General features: G+C 41.1%; 1 protein-coding gene across 3 annotated transcripts; it reads left to right on the forward strand.

The window, feature by feature from the left end:
• The first annotated feature begins 11679 nt into the window (after positions 1-11679).
• SERPINB9 (serpin family B member 9) lies at positions 11680-17809 on the forward strand. 3 transcript variants are annotated; one of them, XM_045841715.1, is made up of 6 exons: positions 11680-11886; positions 12829-12945; positions 13301-13418; positions 14703-14845; positions 16153-16308; positions 17405-17809. In XM_045841715.1, the coding sequence occupies exons 1-6, from the start codon at positions 11680-11682 to the stop codon at positions 17807-17809; spliced, it is 1146 nt and encodes a 381-aa protein (XP_045697671.1). The 3 variants fall into 3 exon arrangements, with proteins under 3 accessions (XP_045697671.1, XP_045697672.1, XP_045697673.1); XM_045841716.1 differs by having other exon boundaries at positions 11680-11883; XM_045841717.1 differs by having other exon boundaries at positions 11680-11850; positions 12808-12945.
• The last annotated feature ends 4459 nt before the right edge of the window (positions 17810-22268 follow it).

Genomic DNA, 22268 nt, shown 5'->3' on the forward strand with positions numbered 1-22268 from the left:
CACATACCCAGTACCTGTTTGTGGAGAACCTGCGCATGGTCACTCGGCTTCCCAGTGATAACACCCATCCGGCCATACTGAGTGAGCCTTGGACAGTGAGCCTGAGCTCATTTCTTTAAATCCATCAACTGGGGAACATTGAGAAGTTTCAAACTTTGGGTTATTACAAATTGTAATAAATGAACACTAGTGTGTGTTTATTTTGTGAACATATGTGCTCATTTCTACTGGGTACCCAAGAGCGGGATTGCTTGTAACGACAAATTCTGATACCCAAAATTGTAAGGACATTATTCATTATTTGAAGGGACGGCATATTTGAAGGCTTAATGTTTCCTGAACAAGAGTCTCAAACAATGCAATAGGTTTTGATCTAGGAAATGTTTCTCAAACATTAATGTGTATAATTGTTATGGGCTAAGTTGTGTTTCCTCCCAATTCATATGCTGAAGTCCTAACCCAGGAACTCAGTGTTCCTGCACTTGACACAGTCTTTAAAGATGTTATTGAGTAAAAATGTTATTAGGGTGAACCCTAACCCAATGAATGATGTTCTTAGAAGAAATGTGAACACATATGGTAGTAGGACCATGGGAGGACTTTGGGAAATGACACCCACCTAAGAGCCAAAGACAGAGACCTCAGAAGAAACCAACACTGCTGACACCTTGATCTTGGATTTCTATCCTCCAGAATTATGAGAAAATAAATTTTTTGGTTAAACCACCTAATCTCTGCTTCTTTGTAATGGCAGTTCGAGCAATCAATACCAGAATCTCCTGGCATCCTTTTAAACGGAGACACTGTACAGTGGGTGTGGATGTGGCCTGAGAGTTTTTATTTCTAGCAAGACTACACATAGTGCAGACGCTGCTGGACTGTGGACCAGACTTTGAGTAGCAAGATCTAACTAAAGGTGAGGAATTTGCCTTAGACAGGAGTGAGTCCTCTTCCCACAGCACAAGAGTAGAGAGGAGCAAATAAACAGGTGGTAGAGTAGGATCAAGGTTGCTGGCAAATGGCTTTGCAAACCCAGAGGTGGTGGTGGTATGTGTTTGGGGTGGAAAAGAGGAAGCCCTGATTCATACCATTTTCTGGTATGGTGGTGTAAATACTCTCACCACAACTGACTTTAGGTTACTGGGAATTCAACAGGAGGCTTGCAAAGTCTTGGAAACTGAAGAATGGACTCTCACTGCAGGTAGGTGGCACCTGCTCCAGCTCCCTGCACAGAATGCTGTGGTGGGCCTGCCTGATTTCCTGTCTTCCCTCATGGGATCTGAAGGAGCTTTCCTCATGGAATCATGAATAAGATCTGTCATAGCTACTTAAGAAGACAATGAGAACTGGGGGTAGAGCAAGTGTCCAAACAGCCGTCATGCACCTTGGCTCCAGGTGGTAAAGAGAAAATCAAGAGCAAATGGAAGTCCCCTCTCCCACCTGCCTTTCTAAATTCTTCCTTATGGACACTGTGAGAGAGTGCTGGCTCCTGGAGGACTAGAAGCTAAGTCCAGGGCAGGCAGCTAGCACGGTACGTGAGGGCAAGTGGGGATTCCAAAGCAGAAACCTGGTGATTTTCATTTCTGTTCTCCCCTTTTCTATGCACACCATTCTTCCTGTGCAGATGATCCCTGATTCCCTCCTGTCCTGGCAGTCAGAGCTCTGAGCCATTATCTTTGTGTTTCCTCTGTCAGACTATCTTCTGAAGAGCAGGTATGTGTGGGTATTGCACAAATATTCCAATTGGTTATGAGAGTTTTTACATTAACATTTAAAATGAGTTTAGAGCAGATAGTTCTTCCATAAAATCCTGTTTTCTAGGTATTTTCATCTTGTATCTATAGGACAGGGAAAACTAGACAGACTGGTGTGGTTCATAAGAGAAAACCAAATCTGTGAATTGTCCTGCACAAGAACTTACCACCTAGTTCACAGGTGGTGAACACAAGGCCCGCAGGCTGAATCCATCCCTTCACCTTGTTTTTGTAGCATCCAGCAAACTCGAGAAAGAATATCGGAGACTTTCAGGGTATCAAAGATGTTACTTTATTGGCCAAATTTAACCTGCGCAGGGGTGAACTCTCAAAGTGTCCAGCGACACAGTGCCCACAAGGAGCTGCAAACGAGAGCCGCGCTGAGCGCTTACAACTACGTTCTTATATATGGGCAGGCAAGCAAGCGTTATACAGAAGCAGACGTGGCAGTTAGTAATTCGCTTACAAAGACCGCGCGCGGGAATTTCAAACCAAGCATTCTTTCATAAGGCAGGAAGGCAGGATGTTTGTTCATTAACCTAGTAATCTCCTGGCTCTAGCTAGCTAGTTTTCTATTTTCTCATTAAAAACTACAAAGCACTGCTTATCTAGCCTACCCAGGGGAGAGCGTCTGCTAGACACAGGATGTTTGCTTTGACTGTACTTTGTCTCTTTTATCATTTCTTTTCAGCTACAATGCGGTTCTTGTCTATTAAGGTTAAAATTTAGTTCTTAATTTCCTTGTTCCCAACAGTTTTATCCCGCCCGGCACCTTGTTTTTACCTGGGGCAGCGCCGAGCTTTCGCTTAACTATTAAGGAGTAGTTACATTTATACAATCCTAAAAATTACATTCGGCCTTTTGAAGGCAACTGCGAGGCTGATGTGGTCCCTGGTGAAAATGAGTTTGACACCCCTGACCTAGTTCATTAGGAGTGTGGGGATGGGAGGTAGGTAGTGAGGTAATAAATGTGTAGATGGGCATGTGTGCTACATTTAAATTGTAAGATTTGGCTCTGTTTTGCCAGGTGGAAAAAAAACTTACATATGAGAAGTTCAGAGCCTGAAAAAAATCCAGAAAAGCCAACTCAGTAAAGTTCAAGGTATTCTCCCCAGATTAAAGCTGTCTGAGAGCTATGGCTTAGAGTTGGTTCTCTGGAGTCTAGGAAAAACTGGTGCATTTAAGAAAGCAAAGGTGGCCCTGGCTATTGTAGCTCATTGGTTTGAATGTGTGTGTGGGCTGCGAACCAAAGGGTTGTTGGTTTGATTCCCAGTCAGGGCACATGCCTGGGTTTCAGGCCAGGTCCCCAGTGGGGGCCACGTGAGAGTCAACTACACATTGGTGTTTCCCTCTCTTCCCCCTCTTCCCCTCTCTAAAAATAAATAAATAAAATCTTTTTAAAAAGAAAGCAAAGGTGAACTGTGAACTTTTCTGGAATGTTGACTGAAAAGTATGTGTCCAAGGTTAAGCACAACCACTTTGCAGAGGCCACTGAAGAAGGCATGGAGGTATCCACAGTGCTCAGGACTGCCTGGTGCATGCAGCACAACACTACCAAGACTTTGCAAACCACCCTTTCCTTCTGTTCACCAGTCACTGCAAAACCAGAAGCATTTTGTTCTGTGGCACATGCTTTTGTACATCAAGAGGTACAGTTGCTGTCTGTGTACCCCTTCCCCATGTGCCTAACTTGCCTTAAATTAAAACTTGAGGGGACCAAATTCTGCAGAGGTTCAAATGAAAGAAAGCATCTCATGGTTATGAATGTTGACATTTCACAGCTGCTGGGAATAACTGAAGCTTCACATTTATGTAGTTTGGGGCTGAGAAAAGTGCGCTTGTTTTGGAGTTTCTGGGGTGCCCCTTAGTGTTTCTGCTCTCCCTACATGCCCTGGGACAGCTCCCCTCCCAGGCCATGCCCATCGTTTTTGGGTGTGCTTGGGGCATCTCAGGTATTTATGACCTAGCCCTCTGCTTTTCTGTCTTGGGATCAATGCAAAGGTCTTCCTTCCACCACTACCAGACTCCTGAGGAAATGTCAGTGCCCAGGCCCTTTGGCTCACAAGGCCAGAGATCTCAACATGTTAATTCTGCAGCCGCCCAGGTCTGCATTACACCTTCTTCAGCTCCTATTTCCATTAGCCTCAGATCCTGGGCCAGGGGTTTAGCAATGAGATTTAGGACTGGGCTAGGGATCAGAACTCCACAATCATACCTGCAGACGTCTCCATCCGTCTCCCTGTCCCCCTCCCCTCAAGCACACTCAGTATCCTGCCTAGTTCTCCTAAAACCCTCACATGAACCCCTAAACATTCAACAATTCCTGGGAACAGTGGTCCTCTGGTTTATCATACATGCTCACATGTAGCTCAAGCACATTCCCTGCTTTGAGTTTCATACATTTCTCTGTTTCTGATGACGAAAAAAAATGTGTTGCGGTAAAAATTTGAAAATTATAAGAAGTACAAAGAAAGCTTAAGTTGTCCACAGTTCCACTACCCAGCTAAAACTACTAGTATCATGATACATATCACTTCCCTATTCTACATATACAAATACAAACTTATGAACATACTTTCATACAAGTTAATTACAGAATGTGGTAACCCCTTCCTTAAAATAATAATCTTTCCACATCATCAATTTTTATATGCATACTATTCTATTATATAACTGTCAGTATTTTTTTGTGATGTATTTACTTTACTTGTAGACAATTTGGGTAATTAAAATTATTTCTATTATATGCTCTACTGTCATAATTATCTTAAATATTTGCTCATGTTCTTGATATTGTGAGGAAATATTTCTAATAATAAAATTTGGGCATACTTTGAGGGTTCTCCCAAATTGGTCTCCAAAACATGACACTGGATCACACTTCCACTTATAGTACCATTTATACAACCACCAGCTCCTGCCTGACTTATTTTTATGACTTGGACAGAAGAGTGCTTACTCCTGACTCTGTTTTGCATTCACGGTTTGTTGGCCTGTCATAGAAGCCATTTAGAATATGGCTCTCACTAAAATTTTCCAAGCCAGCCTGGGTTGTCTGTTAGAACACATTCATTTCAGAGAGCTTCTTGAAGCCTGTCATCTCACTGTTTGATTTCTACTTTTATCTTTTGTTGTTTCTTTTCCTTCCTTCCTTCCTAAAAAATAGTTGACTCTTTTGTTGTTTTTCTAAATCTATTTTTTTTGGCTTGGCAGCTATATCTCTTTGATTTGTTAAACTACTGTTTAGAGTACACATCTTTAGATTACCACTTAGTTTCAAATGATGTCACATCATTTCACATGTAGTAAATGGACTCATTCTTTCCTTTCCTTTCCCTTCTGCCTGCCTTCATGCTATTTTCATATGTGTTATGAAACTCACTATATGTATGTATTTTATAGTTATCTCTTAAATCTATTTTAAAAACAAGAAAATAGTCTTATGTATTTACCTGACAATTACCATTTCCACTGTTCTTCTTCCCTTGTATAGATCCTTATTTCCTTATCATTTTTTTGCAACTTATGAATAAAATTACCTTAACATATCTTGAAGGGCATTTCTGCTGGTGATAAAATCTTTCAGTTTTTGTATGTCTGTAAAGTCTTTATTTCACCTAATCATTCAAAGGTATTTCTGAAGGGCATAGAACTGGAAGTCAGTGGTTTCTATTTTTGTTACAATATTTTAAAGATGTTTTCCATTGTACTATTGTTTGTAGTGCTTCCAAAAAGAAGTCTAATGTCATCTTTACATTTCTTTTGCTGTATCTAACATCTTTCTTTGATCAGTTTTAACATTTTCTCTTTATCATTGGTTTTTAGTAATTTGATTATGATGATGATAAAGTAAAACAGGACTCATTATGTTAAAGCTCAATAATAAAGAGGAAAATATGTATATAAAATATTTGTTTAACTATATTACATATATATAAACAAAAAACCCAGAATTTATTTATAAAAATTGTGTATTTATTCTTACATATTTAAACTTCAGTCACCTTCAAAGTACTCTCCATTTGATACAATACATCTATCAAGATGTTTTTCCACTGCTCAGAACAATTTTTGAACTTGTGGAATTTGAGGCCTTTTAGTGCTTCCACTGTTTTTTTGTTTCAGCTCTTCCACATCAGCAAAACATTTCCCTTGGGGACTTTTTTCATCCAAGGAAACAAACAAACAAAAAAAATCACTCAGGATGAGATCCAGTGAATAAGGAGTGTGGGGCACAGGGGTCATGACATTTTGGTATGCCATTTTTGGTCAAAAACTGCTAAACACTCAGCGTGGTGTAGGCAAGTGCACTTGTATATCACCCATCATGAAATGGGCAACCATGTTGAAAGAGTCTTCAAAAAAATGTTCATTGAAGCTGGTTGCAGCCTCTCACAACAATGCCAGCTGGTACACTGAGACAGATGGTTTTCTAGAACACTCACCTAGCAGGGGCCTGCTACTAGAACTAGTACCCTGTATTGCAAAGGGCCTGTCCTCCAGAAGATAATTTTGTTTCCTGGAGGGGAATAGATATAGATGATTAGATATAGATATAGATATAGACATACATATACATATACATATACATATACATATACATATACATATACATATACATATACATATACATAGATATAGATATCTTTCTCTACCTGAGAAAGAAGAGAAGAGTTTCTGGTGGCTAACTGGGCTCAAATTAAACAAAACAAAAACCAAAACACAAACAACAAAAACCTCAGTGAAACTCTCCTTGAGGAAGAAGACTGCATTGAAGTGACTGCCTACACTATGTTCCTGCAGTCTGAGCCTGCCCTTATAAAGGAGTCCCTGGAATTGTACTTCAACCATAAGACTGAGACTTTCCCTGTCCAGTCAGAGCTGCACCAACCAATCAGAGCAGCTCCACTCTAACCATTCAGGACAGTGCCTTCTGCACCATTCAAGCTGTGTAGATTTGATTCCTCATTTGCATGAGGATAGAACAATCAGAGACCAGGGGTGGGGACTTCTCTGTATGTGCACTTCCAGTTTCCACCAGTGACTAGAGTGGTGTCCCTGGCTGGAGCTGAAAAACAAAAGATGAAACACCCTAAGACATTCGCCAGGCTTGTGAGAAACTCAATGTAAGGTGACTCTCAAACCCTGAGGTCTAGTAGAAACTTTCCAGAAGATACATAAGTTCAAACCCACAAAGAGTAGCTAAACTATTTGAAGAAAAATAAGTTAGGGGATTTCCAATAAGGAAGCAAAGGCAGCGGCAGCAGGGGGACCAATTAGAATTAGACAAAATTGTGTCAAATTGTAACCCCAGAGTTTTCAGCCAGTGGAGAAACACAGAGGGACCAGTTGCATTAGGGATAAAACTACCTGCTTTGCACCACCTGGGTGTGCCTGCTAACAGTTGGAAGCCCGTTCTTGCAAGATTTTAAGTAAATGCCTCGCTTTCAATGTACTCCAAACCTCTGAGTCCTTTGTTTGCAGACGAGGTAAGCACGTTTCTTCCAGACCAGAGTGAAGCAGACCCACAGGCGAGTGGACTAGACATAGCAGGTGTAGCAGGCCAGAGCAGAGAAAGGCTAGCTAGCTGGAGAGGGGCTTCCTGCCAGGGCCTCCTCAGCCCAAGCCCTCCTTATATGTTTGCTGTTCTCACTGCCTTGCTGTGTCACAATGGATGTATTTGCATTGCATAAAGTTTTCTTTGCTGAACCTCTAATTGAAATTTTCTGTTGGTGTTAAATCAGCTCTAAAGTTCATTGATTGATATAGTCAATATTATTATGACTATTATTCAGCCATAAAAAGTAAGCAAATACAGATAAATGTTACCTTGAACTATCAAGGGAAAACCTTGAAAACATGCTAAGTGAAAGAAAGCAGTCACAAAATACTATAACATATTGTATCATTTCATCCATGAAATGCCCATATTAGGCAAACCCAAAGAGACAGAAAATGGATTAGTGGTTGCCAGGGGCTGGGGGGAGGAGGAAATTGAGAATAATTGCTAAGGGGTATTGTTACAGAAACAAACCCCCTCCCCAAGGCTCTTTTTTTTTACTATGGTCCATCTTTGCCTGCCGCCATTGTGTTAGGAACTGTGGCTCTCAATGCCAGAGTTTGGTCAAAAGGAAAGGAACTATTTATTTCAAAGTTATACAAGTTTAGAGTAATGGCGGAATGTCTCTGTTAAATCCCACCCCCTTTAGAAATGAAGATACACCCCCAAACACACACACAGTCCTGCTTTTCCTTGCTAAACCAGGCCAGTCATGGGTACCGTATCTCAGGAAAAGAAACAGAAATCCTTAGTTCTGATAGACCCCCTTTCTTCATCCAAAACCTCATCCCCACTGTGGGCCTGAGGGAATCCTGCATTTTTTCAAATTGCTAAGAGAGAGCTCCGAATGGCAGCTACATCTTGCTTTCCTGCTTCCTAAGCCACATGGTTAAGAGAGACCCTCTTTACTCCTGAAACTGCGTGGTTAGGCCCCAGCATGGCTGCCCTACCTGGGTTTATCCCTGTGCAGATCTTCCTCTGTAACCCCATTTCTGACTCCTCCCACAATTGGCTACAAGTGCTAGCACTCCCGTATTCTGTGCCTCTCTTGGCTGCTATAGTTACTCCCGGGAGGCGGGAGGCGTGGCCCCCTTGCTGTGCAATGAACCATCCCCCAGCTCTCACTCAGGTGCTGTAACCAGGGGAGCTGCCTCCCAGTTACATGATGAGTCAAAGTAATGCCCATCTTCCTGGCTCCAGGCAGGCAAGGAGGCTACCCTGCTGTTATTGATATGCAAAATAACTCTTCAATCCCTGTGCTGCTGCTTTTCCCAGCCCCCAAGCTAGGATTGGGAGGTGGAGGCCCCTGGAGCCTCTCAGCCTGCACTTCCTTAAGCTTACACCCTATTAAAGTACGCTGTTTCTTTTTGAGGTGATGAAAGGAAAATATTCTGAAGTTAGTGACAATAGTTGAACCACCTCGTGAACAGACTAAAAGCCACTTATATGCATACTTTATACTCGCAGGGGTGTCCACCCTTTTGGCATCTCTGGGCCACACATTAAATACAAAAACACTAATGAAAACTGATGAGCAAAAAAAAAGTTTTAAGTAAATTTATGATTTTGTGTTGGGCCACATTCATAGCCTTCCTGGCCACATGTGGCCCATAGACCGCAGATTGGACAACCCCGATAGGGTGAATATTTTGGAATGTTCATTGTTTCTAATAAAGCTGTTATTTTGAAAGAGAAGTCCTCTAAGTTTCAACCTTTAAAAAGACCCTCATTTTCATGGTCACATAAGTGCAGGGACTGGTCTCTGAAAGTGCATCCCTGCTTAAATTTTGTGCCCTAGTCACCCTGCTTGCCTTGTTCTGCATCAACCAGCCAGAAGTCCACCCTGCCTGTGAACCTCATGTCCTGAGCCAGTGTGACTTCTGTCTGCTTCTGTCATGAGGAGGGCACACAGTAGAGCTGCTTGCACATGAGCTCAGCTCAAGTGCAAGTAGTGGAAGTGGCTCAGGTACTAGGAGTTAGGATGCCTGGCTTCTGTGTGTGGGTTCAGGACTCCTAATGAGTTGTGGGACCTCAAAGTGAATACCTTATTCCAGGTGACTCACATCTATGTAAGACAAGAGTGTAATAAAGATCCACAGGACCTATTACCCTACACAGAAGGCTGTCACTGCACCTTTGTTGCTTCCCGGAAGTAGAGAAGCCCAGGCTTCCAAGTTCTCTGGTGCTTTCCCCCAGTCCCTCACCTGATTTCTTCACTTTGGCAGCCAGCAGGGAGGTTGCTTCAGAGGCACCTGGGGTTCTAGCCTCGCTCAGAGAACGCTTCAAAGCAAAGTTTGAAAGCCATCAGTTTGAAAATGCTTCCCTTTTAGACGCCCGTTTTGCAGTCGCTTCAGGCAAGGGCAAGAAGTGAGCGCCTCTAGCCCATCCGAGTGTGGCCACGACCCAGCGGGGATCCCACAGGCGATACCAGGCCAGGAGGGGGCGCCCAGGACTTGGTCCTTGGAGGCAGTGGACTGCGCTGCCCCTGCCCCAGGCCACCAAGTGCCCCACCCACGCCCCTGTCCTCGCCCCACCCCTCCGGGTCCCGCAGGTCCTGTGATAAAGGGCGGGTGTGTGGACCTTCCTGTAAGGCCTGTTGTGGGAGTCTGAGACCTGGAAAGGGACGCCAGTTTCCGGGCGGCCAAGTCACTGCTTTCGGACGCGGGGTCCAGGCTCTGAGAGCGGAGACAGGAGGAGTGAGTCTGCGTTGAAGGTGGTAGGTGGGGTCATTGCAGGGTATCGCGGGGCTTGGAGAGAAGAATCCCCAGAATACCATCTAGAAACCCGGAAAGAGGCCCAGAAAACTGTGTGCAAAGTGACCCCGAGGCGGCGGGGCCTTCTTGTTTGCAGAAATCCAGGCTTTTTGGGTGGACAGGTCAACGGCACAGTTGGGCTTTGACTGTGACTGGCCTCAGGACCTGTGCCTCCTGGTTCCCCAGCAAGCCTTAGATGCTGCCCCTTCCTGAGGGTCTTTTGTCTGCTCCTCCCATGCCTCTTCCCTGGGCAGTGGCCCTTCCCCTTGTCCAATGGTCCTGGGGTGGTCATACTATACCATGGGGGTACCCCCCAAAGAGCAGAATTAACATCTGGAGGGTTGGCCCCTTATAGTACAGGCTTCACCATCTAGGTGAATGTTCTAGGCGCCCATCTGTATCAGTGTACTAGCTGGCCTTGTTGTGAGACGCTGCCTTTGGCTTTAGTGAATTTTTTTTGAAGACTTGTTCAACGGCTTTGCCTTTCATGATGGGTGGTTCATTATGCCCCTGCCCCCACAGCACTGTGTTCAGCAGTTTTTGACCAAAGATGCCATGACCCCTGCACTCCACCCTCCTTGTTCACCTGATCTTGCCCTAAGTGACTTTTTTTTTGTATCCAGGGATTAAAAATGTGTTCAAAGGGAAACGCTTTGCTAATGTGGAAGAGGGGTAAAACAAAAAATGGCAGAAGCAAAATCCACGAGCTCAAAAACTGTTTTGAGTGGTGGAAAAATGTCTCAATAGGTGTATTGCATTAAATGGAATGTACTTTGAAGGAGACTGAAGTTTAAACATGTAAGAATAAATACACATTTTTTAAATAAATAAATTCCTGGTGTTTTGGGTCCCCCCCTTGTATACAGCCCTCTTCTCACTTGCCCCCTTTCTTTCCTCCCCTCTCTTCTGTGTCTGGGGTCCACATAAGGACGTCCCCATCTCGTCTCTGTGCTGCTAAAATTACTAGTCTCTGCTTGCAAATCCAAGAACTTCTTATCCATCCTAATTCTTTCATTAATTCAACACATGTTTAGCCAGCCTTCCATTTTTCTGAGCTCTCATTGTTGCCAAAGGGCCCTTGCCTCCAGAGCTTCTACCTAATGGGACTGAGATTAGTGAAGAAGAAATTGCAGTCAAGATTGGGGAGTTATGCAGGGGGAGAGGGTGGAGGGAGTGAAGGGAAACTTGGTCTAGGGGAGGAATCAGAAGCCTCTTGAGGATGTGATGGTTGAGCCATTAACCTGGTAAAAAGGATGGGGAGTCAGATGGTGTTTTCAAAGGCTCAGAGGTGACTCTCGGGGAGAAAGGAGTTTGGGACTGGAGGTGGAGGCTGGAGCAGGACAAGGGGTCCAGTGGGAGGGGAAGCCGTTTCAGCAAAGTGAGCTTTGAGCTTACCAGTTTGATCAGCTGCCACTACCACACTTAACCAATTTCCTTAAAATTTAGACTAATTTTTTCAATGGAGACACACAGTAAACAGTTTTTCTTCAAACTGAAATATGTATGAGCCTTAAGGTTTAAAAAACAGAAGTACAATTCCAAAATTGTCATGTGTCAGGGAAACAACAAAAATTGTCATGTGTCTTTATTCTCTGGCTCCAGACCCTGCAACATGGATGCTCTTTCTGAAGCAAATGACACCTTCGCCCTCCACCTTTTAAAGATACTATGTGAAGACAACGCTTCTCAGAACGTGTTTTTTTTTTCTCCTCTGAGCATCTCCTCAGCACTGGCTATGGTCTTTCTGGGGGTGAAAGGAAACACTGCTGCCCAGATATCCCAGGTAGATCTGCTTACCTCTTGTCTCAGGGAAGGGGCTGCCTTTTTGTGTTTTAGGTTGTTCTGCTATGTCATCATCCAGCTTTATCCCTCATGAGGAGATGGCAAGGGCCAGGTTGAGGGGTCTCCTCTCCTGAGATTTTTGGGAAAAGTATCTCTAATTAATAACCTGAATACAAATATTAAACTTTGGAGGTCCTAGCACTTTGCTTTTATTTAGAATATGATACTGGAATTATTTGAAATCTAAGTTGCTAGAACCTAATCTCATTCTTGGAATAAAAGACTCTGTAACCATAATTGTTCTATTTCAAGTCATTAATGTACCAGCTTGCTTTTTAGCTTAGAAAAAACATAAACAAATATGCAAGAGAGGGTAAAAGGCATGCACCCATTACATGTAGACTCTGTATGTGCTAGAAAGATGGGTTTTACTAATATTCAGTAAACATCTGCAAATGATGAGAATTTCCTTTCTGTTTGTTCCCAAGAGGTTTTATAGAGTGGTCAAGAGACATGGCTGGGGATTGATCTTGCAACCTAGGCATGTGCCCTGACTGGTATCAAATCCGCAACCTTTTGGTTTACATGACCATGCTCCAACCCACTGAGATACCTGGGTAGGGCAGGATGCAAGACTTTTGTTTTAAAAAAAATCTTTCTGAAGCCCCTCTCATGTTTTTCATTTATTTTTTCTGTTGCTCATGTTCCAACGAAAGAGTTCAGTTTAGGCAGAAAAGTCAACTCTTTTACTCCCACTACTTTTGTGTTCTCTCTTCTTCCCTCCTCCCCTCCCTCTCTTTTTTCCTCTGTATCTTTCCTCCACCCCATCATTGTGTTGCTTCTCTAGTATGTATTAAATATGCAATTTAAATAAAAGCAATGCCTTTAAAGGAAAATGTTGTGGAGGATTTTGAGACCAAAGAACAATACTGATAGTTTTAAGTTATTTTGTCAACAGGTGTTTTCTTTAAACACAGAGAAGGACATTCATGTGGGTTTCCAGTCCCTTCTTGCTGAAGTGAACAAACCTGGCACTCAGTACTTGCTCAGATCGGCCAACAGGCTCTTTGCAGAAAAGGCTTGTGAATTCCTTTCAGTAAGTTGAATCAAAACAATAAAAGTTGTGTTCAAAATATAGAGATCCTAAAGAACTAAAACTTATGGTAAACATTGTTTTAAAAAATCATCATTCTATAACTATACCTTGAATTATTTAAAATTTGACTACTTCTAAAATTCATTTATCCTTTTTCTGGTTATTCATGGGTTACTACTTACCTATTAATAAACTCTGATATTTAGTAGAGTATATTTAGTAGAGTAAGTTGTGGTAACTTTTAAAAGCTGTATGTTGTTTTTCATAAAAATGAATGTAATATTCAGAATTTTTTTGAGACTTGCTGCTATTTTATTTAGGAATATAGCCTCATTGCATACTTGTCTCTCCAAAGACCTTTAAGGAACTCTGTCGCCAGTTCTATCAGGCTGAGCTGGAACTGCTTTCCTTTGCCAAAGCTGCAGAGAAGTCCAGGAAACATATCAATACTTGGGTCTCAGAAATGACTGAAGGTCAGCATTCCATGTGCCACCCCATTTGTACCTCTTCCCCCTTTCCCTTCTCCTCTTCCTCGACCTCTTCCTTCTCTTCCACCTCCTTCTCTCTCCTCTCTTCCCATGTGTGCTCTTCTCTCTCCTCCTCTTCTACCTTTTTCCTCTCTGATTTTCCTAGTGTTTCAGATGGTCAGAATAATGTTCATAAGCTGGACTGCATGGCATATTTAAAATTTAATCTACCCACAGAGGTTCCATCAGATGCTCAGATTTTCAACAGCAGAGACTTAATTTTGTCCATTCTCCCAGGATTTTATTTGATTGATACAAATATTCAAAGAAATCCATAGACCCAATTTCCATTTAATAACTTATACTAAAACATACTTTTACTTGGGCTGTAACCTTCTTATGCTAGGTGAATACATAATCTCTGTAGGAAGGAGACTGATGGTCAAATCTTCTTTGAGCCTCCTCTTTGCAGATTCTATGTCACCCTCCATTACCACTGCCTTCACTCTACATGTTCATCTTACTCATTCTATTGCTTCTGCCATGTCTTCCACTTCCCCTCCCTTAATTAGACTTGATAAACCTAGACATACATGATAGGCCAAGTGCAAGCCCTGTGTCAGAACTGATCACTTCTGTAGACTGAAATCACACTTTGTTTAAGGTTGAACCTTATTTCTTTGTATTTCAGAGGGTACAATTTGGTATCAAATGGAAGAAGGGAGTATCTTATTTTTTTCGCCCACCTTAACTTTTCCAGGAATGTCTCATGTTTTGTTTAAAGGATCAAATAGTGAACTCTATTCTAGAGGCTTCCAGAAGCTTTGCAATGCACCCATACTGCCCATTGCCAGCCATTTCCCATTAGAACCATTCATTCTGGCTGCCTCTGCTGTGCCCAGATGTATCTGGACTTGCAGCACTGGACCCCTTCTTGGAGCATTAGATGAAACCCTTTATTTAACCACGTGATACAGCCAAGGCCCCTTTAGCCCATCTCTCAGTTCTTACTTGCCTTGTTCTCCCACTTGGTGCAGTGTTTTCTCTTGAGTGATATAGAAGTCTTTCGCTGTCATCAACTTCGTTAATGTTCCTGAAGTACTGGTGATCACCAGTGCCACTTGTATGTGCCATTTATTTCCATACATAACAATCCAAACTGTGCAGATGTGACAAAAGGATGTTTAGCTCTTGACTAATAATCAAGGACCTGTCAATTAACCATATTGCAGTTTACTCATCATGCTTTTATAACAATCAACTGAATGAATTCTCTACTTTTCTGGAAAGGTAAAATTCAGAACTTGTTGCCAGAAAAAGCTGTTGATGAACAGACAAGGCTGGTTGTTGTCAATGCTGTCTACTTCAAAGGAAGATGGAGTGGACCCTTCGAGAAAGCATGCACAAAGGAAATGCCTTTTAAAATAAGCCAGGTGGGGGAAGCTTTCAAAAATCCTCCCAGTTTGATGAAAAAAGTGAATGGAAAAATTTAACTTTGTGAAAAAATAAAATGATTAGAAAGAATAAAAAGATAAAAATAATTTGAAATAACATAATTTGGAATGAAATTATACACTCAGTAGAAAAGAACTAAAAAAAGAATGAAAATTTTTTTTGGCATTTTATTACCTCTTTTACTGCCTCTTAGTTTCACCTACAGTCATTACTGCCAGCTATTTCAGGGAAGTTAAGGTATTTCTTTAAGCTCAAGTTGTTTAGAGAAGAAGCAAAAGATGGGTGTTAAGGGAGTGTGAGACATGTATGCATTGTGGGGAGAGAGAAAGCAAATGTAAAAATATTATTTTAATCAGGTATTTTAAAACAAAATAAGTATAGACATGAATTGCTGACAATTTATCCTTATTAATAAGATATTTGTAAGTTGCAAATATTAAAACATCTAAGACCTTAGTCTTGATATTGAGGTATATCTTCAATTTAGGCAGACATTAAAATAGTTTGCCAAATTTTTCAACCTTTAAGAAATACCATTTCAATGAATTGGAAACGTGTACAGGTAATGCCTTCTTGTTTTTATTTTTAAATAAGGTGTACTTTAAATAATTAGTTCTCTTGTTGCAAAGCGAGAGGAGAGAACTTTTGTAGCATTGATTTTTACAACCAATTTTAACTTTTACAATGGAATAGTCTATGTCAGCTTTAAAAATCAATTTATAATACTTAACTTCGTCAAGCAAATACTTTAATAATTTTAAAAGTATTTCCCTATATTACAGTATCGGAATTGGGAAAATTGAGTTGAAATGCATGGAGATACATCTAGTTCTTGGTTTTGTACTTGCTGAGAGGCTGCTTTCTGTGAGGGCGTATGCACAGTTTCAGTCACACTGCTGTGAAACTACGCACTTCGTTCCACTTTTTCATAAAACTTTTTGTAATAGAGAGAAATTTGTGATTCCTTTGTTTTCTTAAATATTTTTGCAGAGCATATTTTACATGGAGAATATCAGACTAGTTCTTCTGGTAAATGCAGAGTATCACATTTTTCTTGCTGAATGAAACATCTTCTGGTGCTAGCCACACCTGCTCACAATAGATGCCTTGTCATGGTGGTGGAAGGAGTGGGGAGCCATTTCGTAAGTGCTAATTAGAGCACAAACATTTTTTTCACCACAGCTGCTAAAAACACTTTTGTGGTCAGCTGCATTTTTTTTCTTGAGACTTGGTGTCTTTCAACAATCTGCTTTTCACTCCATGCTTATGTGTTTATCCCCATCAGAAAGACCAAAGGCCAGTGCAGATGATGTTCCAGGAGGCTATGTTTAACCTTGCCTACATAGAAGAAGTGAAGGCCCAGGTGCTGGAGCTGCCCTATGAGGGTGAGGAGCTAAGCATGCTCATCCTGCTGCCTGACCATAATGTGGATCTAAGCTTGGTGAGATGAACCCAGTGACTGACATCTTCATTTTTCCTTACAGGATAGAACTTTCCCCTGTCCTGTTTGCCTCTTATATTGGTGATGTGGGTAACCAGGCAGTGATGTTCAGTACATGGGCTTTGGAATCAAACTGTTACTCAAAACCTACTTCTGTATTATTACCTATGTGACCTCGCCAAATTTCTTAACTCGCCTCAGTTTCTGTTTTCTCATCTCTGACTGGGGGTAATATTCTCTTTCTGATAAAGTTTTTGTGAGAATAACATTGGGGGTAATCCAAGAATAAAGCTCAGGATGTTTTCTGGTACCTATGAGCCCTCAGTAAATGAGACCTTTATTATTGTCATAATCATTGTGATTAGCATTACATTTTGAAAAATAAGAACTGTTGTCTCTACCCAGAACCTGAAACAGTAGATGAGAAATATCTTAACACATTGACCTAACAAGGGATGGTAAGGAGGGTAAGAACCAGTACTCAGGGAACAGAGCCAGAAACAGCCCCAAAAGGCAGTTCCTACCCACCTTGCCCTTTTTGAGCACGGGTCCTTCGGGTGAGAGAATCAACCATTGCCCGTGTCCTTAAGGGGCCTGTGTGAAAGACATGCATCCCTCCACTTGCCCTACATCTATCTCCCTGTGAAGTTTCTACTCCAGAAAGCATGTGGGATTGCCCCTGCTGAGCAGATCCTCCTTCTGGAGGGCTGCATTGCGGGCCCTTTCAAGTCTTTTTGCTTAGCAGCAATGTCTTGTTGTTTTCAAAAATTAGTGTAAAAGAAAAAAAAGCACAGTCAGCTGGGCATTGCCAATCGTCAAGATAGAGAACAGGTTCTCAGAAGTCAGGGGTGAAGGGAGGAGCAGCCAGGTCTGGTCTTTGTGCCTCTTAGAGGTTTGGGGGCTCCCCTGCTTGTCAACGAAGTCGTGTGTGTAATACTGTGAGTGCAAGATCTTACAAATCTGGCAGATAAAGGTGCCTCCGGTCCGGTGCAACAATCAACACCCATCTCCAAGAGCAGAAAGGGTACTTGAGTGTGTCTGTGTGCATACTTATATGTAATGACGTATGAATCCTAATGGCTAATTGGTCTTTCAGGTGGAAAAAGAGCTCACTTTTGAGAAGTTCATAGCCTGGACCAAGCCTCATTGTATGATGTGTACTGAAGTTGAAGTTTTCCTTCCAAGATTTAAACTGGAAGAGCATTATAACATGGAATCTGTGCTTCAACGTTTGGGAATAGTTGATGCTTTTCAAGTGGGCAAAGCCAACTTTTCAGCAATGTCAGCTGAGGAAGACCTCTGTCTGTCCAAGTTTGTGCACAAGGCCTTTGTGGAGGTGAATGAGGAAGGCACTGAGACTGCAGCTGCCTCATACACGGAGTTTTTTGACTGTTGCCTGGAAAATGTGCCAAAGTTCTGTGCAGACCATCCCTTCCTTTTCTTCATCAGGCACAACATAGCCAACTGCAGTCTGTTCTGTGGCAAGTTTTCCTCTCCATAAGGGGATGCATTTACTGTGCCTGTAAACATTTCCCTTTTTCTGCCCCCAAACCTCTCTCTATAGGTTAATGAAAGCCAGAGGGCAAAGTTGAGGGCAGATTCCTCACCAGCCTGAATGATTGCCCCTGCTTCTGCCACTCATTTATGCCACTTCATTAAGATTGAGGGACAACGATTCCTCTAGTTTTTATTTTATAGTCCCAACTCAGTAGGACAGCATGTGAAGTTTTCCTCTATGACCTCAGACTTATTTTCCACTCATCACACTTGCAACTTATTTTTATTACATTATGTTTTACCTTGTACCTCACATCTTGCACATACTTGCTTTGGCTTGAATGTTTTAGTAGTAATAAATGCTCCTAGCGTTTGCTACAGTTTCACATATTTTTTTGGTTCTTGGTCTTCTTAGGAAGTTGCTTTAATGCACATTTTTATTTTATCTTTTTCATTGGCATTCACTGATCACCAAGTATATGCCCAACATCGCATCAGGTACAGGGGACATAAAGGAGCAGCATCCTCTGATGGGTCTTTCAAACCTGTGCACCAAGCTTTTACATCAACCAAGTTGGAGACGCTAATGTTATTAAAATTCCTATGTGAGCCTCTTGTAATGTAACACTTTTCTTCAAATAAAGAATTCAGTGTCAATTAAAACATTAACAATGTTGTGAAAGCATCACTTTTTCTGGTTCTCCCCCACATTTTATCGCTCCAAAGAAAAAACTTGTACCCACTGGGCAGTTACTTCCCATTCTCACCTTTGTCTAGCCCCTGGCAATCTGCTTTCTGTCTCAACAGGTTTACCTATTGTGGGTGTTACATACAAATTAAATCATCATCTCTGACATTTTGAGTCTGGCTTTTTAACTTAGCATAATGTGTGCAAGGTTCATTCACGTTGTACTATGTCTCAGAAGTTTATCCCTTTTAATGTCTGAATAATAATCCACTGTGTAGATGTAGCATGGTTTACCCATTCATTTATTCATTGGTGAACATTTGGTTTGTTTCTGCCTTTTGCCTACTTGTGAGTAATCCCACCATGAACATCGATGCATACATATTTGCTCAAATACTTGTTTTTTATTCTTTTGGGTATATACCTAGGAGAGAATAGGTGGGTCATATTGTCACTCTATGTTTAACTTTTTGAAGAACAACCCACCAAACCAGTTTCCACAGTCGCAGACCCATTTCACATCTCACTGGCAAAGTCTGAGCATTCCAATATCTCCAATGCTTGTTATTTTTATTTTCTTTTTTCAATTTGTGGCCATCCTAGAGAGTGGAAAGTGGCATCCCATTGTGTTTTTTATTTGTCTTTCTCTAATGACTAATAATGTTGAGCATCTTTGCATGTGCTTATTGGCCATTTGTGTATGTCCTTTGGAGAAAATGTTTTCAAGTCATTTGTTCATTTTTTTTCATTGAGTTTTTCATATTTTTGGTGTCATCCTTTTTTATCAGGTTGTTATCTTTATATACTCTGTAAACTAGACTCATATCAGAGATATGATTTGCAAATATTCTCTTCCATTCTTCAGGTTGTCTTTTCACTTTCTTAGTGATGCTCTTTGATCCACAAAGTTTTTAATGTCAACAAAGTTCAGTTTATTTTTCTGTTGCTCATACTTTTGGTTCATATCTAAGAATACACTGCCAAATACAAAGTCATAAAGATTGACTGCTATGGTTTCTGTCTGAAACTATTATGGCTGTACCTCTCATATTTAGAATGTTAATACATTCTGATGTATATGATGTGACATAGGGGGTCCAAATTGTTGGTACATGGAATATCCAGTTGTCCCAGCACCTGCACTTATTTTGCATTGAAAAAAAATGTTGATAATAGAAAGAAAAGATAATATCTAAATAAAGAACAAGGTGAAAGATTAATCTGCATATATAAAATCCATTCCTTGAAGAATGCCATAAGCTGACTGGAAGAAAATATAAAAATCACCACCAATGAAAGAGATAGAAAGAGGCACATAGTTCAATATCTATTATGTAAATTAAAAATACCTTCAACATTATATAGTATAGAAGGACACACACATATTGCATTTCTTTTATCAGTGAGAATTTTTCCATAAATTTTTATGTTTATTAATGAACAGGTTTCCCTCCCTGCCCCAAAGTCAAATCTATCTTCCTTCCTTCCTTCCTTCCTTCCTTCCTTCCTTCCTTCCAAGTTCTTCCTTAATATTTCCTGTCACTGCTTTTATTCTTAGAAGGAGTTTTCCATCGAGAAACCAGTTAGTCACTTATTTTTTTTCAAACCTTTTATTTTTCAATCAATGTAACTGTTGAATGCACTGGAATTTGTTTTTGTGTTGTTGACATTCAATGCACATTATAATTTGGTTTATTGACATTCAATGTACATTATAATTTGGTTTATTTAAAAATACCAACTTCTTATCATTATTTGTAAAATAATCTAATGTTCCCCAGTGTTCGGACCTATTTTTCTATCTTTATTATTCCAGGTAAATTTTAGAATAATTTCTCAATATGTAAAATAACTTTTTAAACTTTGGAATTATGGGGAGGGGGATTACTTTTACATTAAGCATATTAATTATTTGGATGTATTAATCTACTTACAGTATTTAGTCTTCTTTTTATAGAAAAGAGGGGAGTGTTCTTAAACCAGTTTGTTAGGGTGGTCAGTGATTTGGGCTATGAAGGAATCCACAAAATGAAGAAAGTATAGAGAATAAAGTTTTTCTCCCAGCCTCATAGGAGAGTTCATTGGAGAGACACACAGGGTCCTAAAATGTACACAAACCCACCCACCTGAGAATCAGCACCAGAAGGGACCAATTTGCTTGTGGGAAGTGGAGGTTATTCCCCAGGGAGTGGAGCAAGCGCCATTGTTCCCTCTCAGACACCTCCCCCACATACAGCATCACAACACAGCCCCTTGGCTTGTCCTGCCCTGGTGAACACCTAAGGCTCTGCCCCTTATAGTTGCAGGCACTCCGAGACCCCCCCCCCCCCAAAAAAAAGGCCTAAATGAAAGAACAGATGAAAGCTCCAGAAAAAATACAACTAAGCGACAAAGAGATAGCCAACCTATCAGATGCACAGTTCAAAACACTGTTAATCAGGAGACTCACAGGATTGGTTGAATTTGGTCGAAAATTAGATGAAAAAAATGAAGGCTGTGCTAAGTGAAATAAAGGGAAATGTACAGGGAACCAATACTGATGGGAAGGAAACTGGGACTCAAATCAATGGAGTGGACCAGAAGGAAGAAAGAATCATTCAACCAGAAAAGAATGAAGAAACAAGAATTCAAAAAAATGAGGAGAGGCTTAGGAACTTCCAGGACATCTTTAAACGTTCCAACATCCAAATTCTAGGGGTGTCAGAAGGAGAAGAGGAAGGGCAAGAAATTGAAAACTTATTTGAAAAAATAATGAAGGAGAACTTCCCCAATCTGGCAAAGGAAACAGACTTCCAGGAAGTCCAGGAAACTCAGAGAAACTCCAAACAAGTTGGACCCAAGGAGGAGCACACCAAAACACATCATAATTACATTACCCAAGATTAAAAATAAGGAGAGAACCTTAGAAGCAGCAAGTGAAAAGGAGACAATTCCCTACAAAGAAGTTCCCATGAGACTGTCAGCTGATTTTGCAAGAAGGGGATGGAAAGAAGTATTCCACGTCATGAAAGGCAAGGACCTACATCCAAGATTTTTCTATCCAGCAAAGCTTTTATTTAGCATAGAAGGTCAGATAAAGTGCTTCTCAGATAAGGTCAAGTTAAAGGAGTTCAACATCACCAAACCCTTATTATATGAATTGTTAAAGGGATATATCTAAGAAAAAGAAGATAAAAAATATGAACAGTAAAATGACAGCAAACTCACAATTATTAACAACTACACCTAAAACAAAAACAAAAGCAGACTAAGCAAACAAGTAGAACAGGAACAGAATCACAAAAATGGAGATCACATGGAGGGTTATCAACAGGTGAGTGGGAAGAAGAGAGAGAAGGGAAAGGTACAGGGGATAATTAGCATAAATGGTAGGTAGAAAATAGGTAGGGAGAGGTTAAGAATAGTATAGGAAATGTAGAAGCCAAAGAATCAGCTTGTATGTATGACCCATGGACATGAACTAAAGTGGGTGGGAGGGGTGTGCAGGGCAGAGGGGAATAAAGGAAGAGAAATGGAACAACTGTAATAGCATAATCAATAAAATATATCAAAAATGTTTTTATTCACTCAGAGAAAGGAGAGGGGTATGGTGTGAAGAGATACACCAGCACTGAGGGATGGGGGCTATGAGCTTTTTTGGATTATAATTGGATTAGAAAAGGGTGGGGGGAGTTGCTGTGGTGTGGCCCCTGGGTGGTTGGGGCATTGTAAGAGGCTGCAGTTCTTCCAGTGTTATGTTCCGCCTGTGGCTGTAGGGGGTGGTTAGTTCTGTTCT

Source organism: Phyllostomus hastatus, unplaced genomic scaffold (assembly GCF_019186645.2).
Source record: "Phyllostomus hastatus isolate PE091 unplaced genomic scaffold, TTU_PhHast_1.1 phas_contig_37, whole genome shotgun sequence".
NCBI classification, from domain to species: Eukaryota; Metazoa; Chordata; class Mammalia; order Chiroptera; family Phyllostomidae; genus Phyllostomus; species Phyllostomus hastatus.